Source organism: Dama dama, chromosome 2, assembly GCF_033118175.1.
Source record: "Dama dama isolate Ldn47 chromosome 2, ASM3311817v1, whole genome shotgun sequence".
Classification (NCBI taxonomy): domain Eukaryota; kingdom Metazoa; phylum Chordata; class Mammalia; order Artiodactyla; family Cervidae; genus Dama; species Dama dama.
Window position 1 is genome coordinate 8877916 of NC_083682.1, and position 9837 is coordinate 8887752.

At 38.6% G+C, this 9837-nt stretch overlaps 1 protein-coding gene across 2 annotated transcripts in view; it reads left to right on the forward strand.

Moving 5' to 3' along the window:
- Positions 1–9837, forward strand: part of ATL3 (atlastin GTPase 3) — a 41140-nt gene that overhangs the window by 26207 nt on the left and 5096 nt on the right. For both annotated transcript variants that reach the window (XM_061165080.1, XM_061165071.1), the window contains exons 9-12: positions 7004–7131; positions 7731–7787; positions 8867–8938; positions 9322–9753. In XM_061165080.1, coding sequence (XP_061021063.1) covers positions 7004–7131; positions 7731–7787; positions 8867–8938; positions 9322–9753 — 689 coding nt within the window. The remainder of the gene's footprint in view (positions 1–7003; positions 7132–7730; positions 7788–8866; positions 8939–9321; positions 9754–9837) is intronic.

The window sequence follows — 9837 nt, forward strand, 5'->3', positions numbered from 1 at the left end:
AGAGTCAGACATGACTGAGTGACTTCACTTTCACTTTTCACTTCTATGCATTGGAGAAGGAAATGGCAACCCACTCCCCGGAGAATCCCGGGGATAGGGTCGCATAGAGTCGGGCACGACTGAAGTGACTTAGCAGCAACAGCAGTCTCATAATTATTCACTATGCATGATAAAACTGTAAAACACATTTTTAGGGTTAAAATCCTCTTTTGCTACATGGAAAGGCAAGTCCCAAAGGAAGAAATACAGATGGTCAAGACATAATTCATGAAAATATGTGTTGCCTAGCTATAATCAAGAAAGTGCAAATGTGTTGGTACAAATTTATATAGTCTGTACCACAGTAGCAGCATTGTAAATGTTCACATCTTTTGATCCAGTATTTAACTTTTAGGAAATTTTCCTTAGGAACTATCCATATATAAGTAGATAAACATATGTGGACAAGGATAGTACCACTGCTGCATTATTATAATAGTGAATTATTGGAAGCAACCTAAATATATATTTCTGAGGAATTGGTTTAATTACAGTACATCTCACAAAGGGATGAAAATAAATCATTTAAAAGGTAAAAGTAGATAGATGGATATATCTGTATTTCCATAGAAAGACGTTCATGATATGTTGTTAAATGTGGAAAGTACAGAGTAGCATATATTGCATGATCCTAATTATTTAAAAGTGAATTTTTATGAGGTTGTTTTTAAAAAAGGAAGGATTTGAGAAATAAAAATTTCCTTTTTTATTTCACTTTAAAAAAATATGTTAATAGCTTGCCTTTGTGTGTCTTTTAAGGGACCTGTAGTCATTAGGAGGGTTGTTGATGAATTCTTGTTAGCTCTGCAAAGGTATATGTGTACGGGTATTTTGTAATTTTAGGGAACCTTTAAAACAAGTTACTGAAGGGTTTTGAGTGAAGAGCAAATTGAGGATGTTACATTGCAAATAGTGTGTGACTTGTGAATATTTGGCAAGTGCTTGGTTGAGAACCACATAAACTTCATTGTGGGGGACCTTTAAGTAGAGTTGATAACATTTCTGAGAGTTGAAAAAAATTTCCTAGACACTGTATTTTCTCAAGCATATACTTGTACAGTGACTTGGTTGAGATCCTACAGCTCTGCCCTGTATAACCTAGATAAGACATTAGCCTGAGACTGTTTAGGGGTAATCCAGAAAAAGACCTTCATGTAGTTTTTGTAGAACATTTAAATTTATTAAGAACTGCATTCTGAAGCTGTTTCTGCAAATGTTCCCCTAATTACTTCAGGGATTGTTTTACTGGTCTTACTTTATTTTTTAAAAGAATAACTATTTATTCAGAGGTGAACACCTGCCAGACACAATCTTAGTTATGGTATAATCAGTGCTAAGCTGCTGCTTCCTACAGTAGTTAGCTAGGAAATTAGCTCATTTTTGAGACTCCTTTTCAGCAGACACAGGATAACTGTCATCACCATAAAGAAAACTGTTTTCCTTTTTTTACTATAGCAGAGAGACCTAATACAGTAACTACTGAGATAGTTAGCTAGAAATTAAACAGAAGACATTGTAGGGAGCAATCTTCTTGGACGCCATGAGATGTTGAGATTGTCTAAGTCATGTGACAGTAGTTCTTATCTGTTCTTATGTCTAAAACTCATATTTTGGTACAGCCTTCATAGAAACATTAATAGTTGAGGGTCTATTAAATATGGGTAAAACCCTGGACAATACCATTTGTGGTGTCTAGATCCTGCTATTTCCTGTGTGAAATATTTCTGAAGCTCTCAGTCTTTCAGTGTGATGACTGTTGAAACCTTTAAAAAAAGTTTTTCCAAGTGGATGATGCAGTCGCATGTTTTAAATCCCAAAAAGAGTTAAAATGTATTCAGTGAAAAGTCTATTCCATTTTTGTAGGCTTCTGGAGTTTCTTTAGTATATGCAAGGCAAATATAAATATACATAGGATAGCATATTATTAATATGTACACTATGTGTTTTTCACTTCAGGGTTTTAAAGAATTTCTTTCTTGAAATTTTGAGGTCCCATTTTTTTCACATTATAATTTATAATCCAGTTTCAGTTCAATTCAGTCAGTCACTCAGTCATGTCGACCCCAGGGACTGCAGCATTCCAGTCTTCCCTGTCTATCACCAACCCCGAGAGCTTGCTCAAACTCATGTCCATCGAGTTGGTGATGCCATGTAACCATGTCCTCCTCTATCGTCTCCTTCTCCTCCTGCCGTCAATCTTTCCCAGGGTCAGGGTCTTTCCCAATGATCCAGTTTGGATCCAGCTTATTTTCTGAATGACTACTTATGAGTCTCAACACTGTCGAAGAGTCCAACTTGTCCTCACTGGCTGAAATGTCACCTTTATCAAATGTTAAATGTAGGGATCAACCCCTTTTTAAAGTTGGTATAGGGCCATATTTTGGTGCCATCCTGAGAAGACTGTGGAATTAAGGGTATTTAGATGGAGATCGGTATCTGTTTATTTAGGTAGCTCATTAAAAAACAAACATTTTTTGATGTCAAGAGATCTTATGATTGGTTATTTAAGATGGTGTAGAAATCAGTGATTAGAAGTATATGTTACTATTTAGAAAAAAAAGAATCTCATGCAAATTTCAATTTATTAGCCATAAGTAAACTCTAAGTATAAAATTGAAAGCATGGGGAAAAATTAATTTTATTTGACCTCTGGAATTGGGGAAGGACTCTTTAAAATTAGAAGGAATAAAAGAAATTATCAAGAAAAAGTGCTATACTTTTGAATACATAATAATCTTATGCATGTTTATAAAAAGGCAAACAAAATGGAGAAAAATTTCAGTTACCATAATACACATAAAGAACAATATATCTATTTACTTGCTGAAGAGTGACTAAGATAAAGGCCCTAAAAGTTCAATGAAAAGGTAATCAGCTGATGAACAAATAGGGGAGAGAGTTTGGCCTAACAAGTAATAAAATAAATAAAAGCAAATTAGAAGAATGATCTACCATTAAATTTTTAAATATGTTATTTGATATGCAAAAGAATGCATCAGTATTACATATAAGAAAGAATACACATAATGTATATATGTAAGGTATGAAATGTAATGAATATCATCAACCCACTACCCAACTTACTATTAATATCTGGAACTAGAATTGGCACACTTTCTGTAATGGAGTAAACAGTGAATATTTTAGACTTTGTGGGCCATACAATTATTTAACTCTGCTTTGTAGCAAGAAAGCAGCCATAGACAATTGTATTAATGAATATACATGGTTATATTTCAATAAAACTTTATTTATAAATATAGTTAGCTATCATATTTGGCCCAAGGGCTGTAGTTTTCCAGTCTCTTATTAAGAACATTATCAGTGCTGTTTTCTATATTTGTATGCTTCTTTCCTTCTCCCTGCCTCGCCACAGAAATAACTACTATTCTAAATTTTGCTTATTCTGTCCTTGAATTAAAAAAGTTATTACTTGTATGTGAAGTGAAGTGAAAGTCGCTCAGTCGTGTCCGACTCTTTGGGACCCCATGGACTATAGTCCACCTGGCCCTCTATCCATGGAATTCTCCAGGCCAGAATATTGGAGTGGGTAGCTTCTCCTTTCTCCAGGGCATCTTCCCAACCCAGGGATCAAACCCAGGTCTCCCGCATCGCAGGTAGATTCTTTACCATCTGAGCCACCAGGGAAGCCCTTGTGTTTGATTCACTTAACAGTCTGTTGCTAAGTTTCTTCAATTTTTTTTTTAACTTTATAAAAATATAGTATGTGGCCAATTTGCATTTTCACTGTGAGCTTAATTTTTTTATTTTTGTTTTCTTTTAACTTATCTATTTTAATTGGAGGCTAATTACAATATTGTGGTGGTTTTTGCCATACATCAACATGAATCAATCACGGGTGTCCATGTGTCCCCCACCCTGAACCCCCTTCCCACCTCCCTCCCTACCCCATCCCTCTGGGTTGTGCCAGAGCACCAACTTTGGGTGCCCTGCTTCGTGCATTGAAGTTGGCACTGGTCCTCTATTTTACATATGGTAATATACATGTTTCAATTCTCTTCTCTCAAATCCCACCCTCATCTTCTCCCACAGAGTCCAACAGTCTCTTCTCCACATCTGTGTCTCTTTTGTTGTCTTGCATATAGAGTTGTCATTACTGTCTTTGTGTGCTTTATTTTTAAGGCTATCTGTATTATTGCATGTGATTGTAATTCATTCAGTTTCACTGTAGGATAACAGTGCCTCCTGTGAATATAGCAGTTTATTCTCAGTGGAAGTTTGGGCTTCTCTAGTTTTTTTGCTATTATGAGTAGCACTGCTATTAACATTCTTGTGGATGTGGATATATGGGAGTTTCCCAGGTTATGTGCTTAAAAGTGGGATTGATGGATAATTGAAATATATATATCTTCACCTTAGGTAATGCCAAATTGTTTTCCAGAGTTCTTATTTCAATTTATACTCCTTCATCAGTGTTATAAAAATTCCCATTGGTCCATATCCTTGGCAACACTTGGTATTAACAGCCATCTTAGTTTTGTTAAATCAGTGATTATAAAATAGTATCTCACTGTGATCTTGAATTGCATTTCTGTGATTACTAATGGGGTTGAATATCTTTTCATGTATTTATTTCCATTCATGTTTCCTTTCCTCTGAAATTCTTCTTGTCTAGTTTTCGATTGGGTGTTCTTTCTCTGCAATGTCAAGATTCTGTATGTCTGTTTTTAGTTGTGGACCTTGTATTCTGTCTTCCATATCTTAGTTTTCTTCCTTATTTTGCATCTTCCGATCTCTCTGTGCTGTTCTTTGGTATATTATTCAGATTGTTTTTTTTCCTCCAGAGGAGATTTGATCTCCTCTTTTGGTTTGCTTCTTCGGGGAGCTAGGGGCTTACCAACCCAGGACGATTGCAGTCCCGTTTCAGGATCCAACTTAATTCAGGAATTATTTTTGCGGAAAGTTTGTTACCCCATTATAGTGAATAGCCTCAAACGAGCCACAGCTTCACATGTACTTAGCTCAGTGTTCTGGTTTCAGCTCACTCCCCACCTACTCAGCCCCTTGCAGCTCTCTTTGTAAACTTTGTAGACTCCCAAGTCTACATTGGAATAGAATATCTTTTGCAGGATCTTGTTAGGAAGAAGATCCCGTCCGTATCTCTGATGTTTAGTACTGTCAGAAGCAGAAGCTGCAAGATACGATTTTTCGCCAATCAAGTCAGCAAAGGTTTTAAAAACAATAAAAATCTCGTGCGTTCATAGTAATGAACAAGCCTTCTCATATGTTGGTGATAGGGATATAAGTTGGTACAATCTTCTACAAAAGCAATTTAGCAAGATATAAGAGCCTTAAAAAGGAAGGGGAGAGTTAATTTTACATGTTAATTTTGATTGTCTGATGGTGGGTTTTATGGATGGTTGTTATATTTTTTAATAGTTTTAAATATTTTCCAGCAATTTATATTTTTCTCACATACCTAGTAATTCCTCTTAGAAGACCCTATAATCTTTAGAAATAAAATAACCTGAAGTTTTTCTGTGGAGATTTTTATGGTGATCCTTGTAGCTGGAAAAAATTTAGTAAACCACTTTTGTTTTATTCACTGCTCTATCTCCAACTCTTACAACAATGCCTGCCACAAAAAGGTGGTCAAAATCTGTTAAATGAATACATAAGACTGTCTCCATTTTGTAAAATTCGGTTTATGCAGTGTTAAGGAGTTCCTACCTTTGTGTGGGTTCCTGTCTACTTTATTTTTAGCTGATAGTTTGAATTAGTTGAATTCAATAACTTGAATTACGAAGATGCTGGATCATATAAATCAGATTCCTTGCATTTTCGTACTTGGGCCAGCTAGTTCTCACTTTGAGGAAAGAGCTCTGTTTAACAGCTTCCTGAACCTTCTGTGGGAACTCTATAGAAGCTGGAAAGAAGCTGTCATGTTTTCTGAAATAGTAGTCTTTTCCCTTTGGGGTGGCCCAGAGAGAACCTCTGTGAGGAGATAATAGAAATTAAATATCATGAGGTTGAAGTGCTTCTACTTCCTTTAACGTTAAAAAAATGAACAAAAGTAAAGCAAATGGATAAATAGTGATTTATAATGCTTTTAAGGGGGAGAGTGAGGGTGTGGCAAAGGCCTGGTCTGGGAGAACCTGAAGGTTTGATAAGGATTTTCCTGAAGATATATTAATGAAATTCTTTTTTTTTTTTTAAGATTTTTTTTTTTTGATGTGGACCATTTTTGAAGTCTTTATTGAATTTGTTACAACACTACTTCTGTTTTATGTTTTGGCTTTTTTGCCACAAGGCATGTGGGATCTTAGTTCCCCAACCAGGGATTGAACCCCCAACTCCTGATTGGAAGGCAGAGTCCTTACCACTGAACTGCCAGGGCAGTCCCGTAAAATAAAAAGTAAAATTTCTTGGACATGTAGGGAGTAGACATGAATCTCTCAGAGTGAAAACCAGGGTAGCGATATTCTGCATATTCTGTTATGAACTGCTGCTGCTGCTGCTAAGTCGCTTCGGTCGTGTCCGACTCTGTGCGACCCCATAGATGAAAGCCCACCAGGCTCCCCCGTCCCTGGGATTCTCCAGGCAAGAACACTGGAGTGGGTTGCCATTTTCTTCTCCAGTGCATGAAAGTGAAAAGTGAAAGTGACGTCGCTCAGTCGTGTCTGACTCTTAGTGATCCCATGGACTGCAGCCTACCAGGCTCCTCCGTCCATGGGATTTTCCAGGCAAGAGTACTGGAGTGGGGTGCCATTGCCTTCTTCGCTGTTATGGACCTAGAGAGGACTTAATACTGTGGAAAGGAAGGAGACCGTACAGGTACATGAGAACAGAGACCCGTCAGCAACGGAAAGGGTCAGGCTCACAGTCTGGGACCCCTGCCCCTCTCTTTCAGCTAGCAGATAGACTGAAGATTGTGCTTTATGCTCCCCTTGGTTGAATAAATCTGTTTGGCTTATTGTTTCCTTTTTCTTGGTCCTGCGAACAGACATTGCCAGTGAATTCAAAGAGCAGTTACAGACACTGATACTGTATGTATTAAACCCAGCCAACTTAATGGAAAAGGAGATCAATGGCTCAAAAGTCACCTGTCGGGGACTGCTGGAGTATTTTAAGGTAAATATGGGGTTTTCATTATTAAAATATTTGACTTTTGGTGAAACTGATACAGGTTAAGAACTCGGTTCAGGTATTTTAAAGCTTGGGGAGTTGGAAGGAAAAGCCTTTTCAGACTCCAGTGTCCTTCCAGGAGTGGGCCACTGGGTGGCAGTATTGGTCTAGGCACCAAATGGATGTTCTCTGCACTCTCTTAGAGGAGTGATTACTGTGGCTAAAGGAAGACTGGTCCTCAAGGAAGATGGTGTGGAGAGGAGGTGGTTAGGAAGTTGCTGTGAGTAGGAGACGGCACCTAGATGTGACACGACTACCTCACGGCGGACGGTCACTCTGCCCACAGGCAGTGGTGAGGCCAGCGTGCATGGGGAGTCTGGTGGGAGCCATCGCCTTGGTAGGCGTGTGCTGCTTTGAGAACATTTTTAGTTAACTAAAAAAATGCTAACATGCACTCAAAGGTGTGCTGTGTTTTTGCTAATTCCTGGGTGTGGATCTAGGTCTTTAGGAAATGCAGTTGTATGGTCACTGTTTCTGAAAAGTAAGTTGCAGTTAAATATGACTAATGGCGTTTTTCGTAATTGTTCTTATGTTTATATTCTAAGGCATATATTAAAATTTACCAAGGAGAAGATCTGCCTCACCCCAAATCCATGCTTCAGGTAAGCAGTTCTTTGACAGTCCTGGTAGTTCCCCTTTTCTTTTTTTTTAAAAAAACTTTTATTTATTTTTGGCTGTGCTGGGTCTTTGTAGCTGCACGAGGTCTTTCTGGAGGGGGGCTACTCTTTGTTGCAGTGCATTGGGCTTCTTACCGCAGTGGCTTCTCTTGTTGCAGAGCCTGGGCTCTGGGGCGCGCGGGCTTCAGGAGTTGTGGCTCACAGGCTCGAGAGCATGGGCTCAGTAGTTGTAGCACACAGGCTTAGTTGCCTCGTGGTGTGTAGAATCTTCCAGGACCAGGGATTGAACCTGTGTCCCTGCATTGGCAGACAGATTGTTTACCGCAGAGCCAGCAGGGGAGGCCCCCCTTTTCATCACGCTGAGGTCTGTTCACGTCTAGCACGTTTGCAGCAGTGTGACTGCCTTCTGATCTTCTTGTCCGTATTCCTGGTGGTGGAGTTAGACCAGAACAGCTTCCCCACAAGTGTACTGTACCCAGGTTAAACAGACCCCATTCTGTTAGACAGATCATTCTCCTATTGCCTGTTTGTTGTCTATTTTCATAAAACATGTCCTGACTTATCTATTTCCTAATCAGGTTTTTCATTTTCAGCAAGTTTTATTATCAACATTTTGATGTTTTCAAGATGTCATTTTGTGAATACATATGATTTCTGACTTACACGTGCTGAAGATAAGGTTGTTCATTGCCAAATGTTTATTTCTTTAGTAGACAAAACATTTTCACAAAGGGAGTTAGCATGTGGGATTGGTATTGTAAAGATAAATTTTTTCTCTTCTGAGTTACATCTATTTCTTAACATACAAAATTGAAGCAAAGGAACTATTTTCAGAGGTTTAGTTTTAAGACAAAGATTCTTATGTATGAGAACATTTTTTGGCAGAAAATCTGGCAGAAAAGGTGTATTTAATCAGTTGGACTGTGTGGAAACCTGAAAAATAACAGAAGAATCATAAAGAAGGAAGAATGGGGAATAGAATGAAACAAAACTTCTGTTTGGTTATTTGTGGAAGAATATTAAAAGAGAAAGAATTTATAGTTTGTGGTTTTCTTTCTTAAAAGGCCACTGCTGAAGCTAACAATTTAGCAGCTGCAGCCTCTGCCAAGGACGTTTATTACAACAACATGGAAGAGGTATGTTGGACATAAGTCTTACTCTGAAATATCTAACCTGGGCAATATTTTTAACTTCAGATGTCCCAGCTTGATCCTGCTTAGTGTATCTTATGGTGATGAGGCAACATTCAGGTTATCCTGGTTACTGGGGCCTTTTAATTATGACCCTTTCTAAGCAAGACTTCCTTACAGTGTCACTGCTCTCACTGATCAGTATCACCCTGGTTCCTAAGTGTGCTTTTCAGAAGAATTGAACCCAGACTTTTATTGATTTTAGTCATCATTTTAAAGTTCATTTCTAGTATCTTAAAATTTTCTAAGCTTTTCAGCATTTTTACTTGTTTTATTTGGCACTTGTTTCTGAAGGATTCTTTACCGTGTTCTGTCTTTATTCTTGTCAGGTTTGTGGGGGAGACAAACCGTATTTGTCTCCAGACATTCTAGAGGAGAAGCACTGCGAATTCAAACAGCTTGCTCTGGACCATTTTAAGAAGACGAAAAAGATGGGCGGGAAGGATTTTAGCCTTCGTTACCAGCAGGAGCTGGAGGAGGAGATCAAGGAACTCTATGAGAACTTCTGCAAGCACAACAGTAGCAAGAATGTCTTTAGCACGTTCCGAACCCCCGCAGTGCTCTTCACGGGCATCGTGGCTCTATACATCGCCTCCGGCCTCACTGGCTTTATTGGTCTTGAGGTGGTGGCCCAGCTGTTCAACTGTATGGTTGGACTGCTGTTAATAGCGCTTCTCACCTGGGGGTACATCAGGTACTCTGGTCAGTATCGTGAGCTGGGCGGTGCTATTGATTCCGGTGCAGCGTATGTGTTAGAGCAGGTAAGTGGTGCCAACCCAGGAGGCTGACGGTTGGTAACAGATAGATATCCATGCTTCTATTGTAAAATATCTCGATTTGGAAGA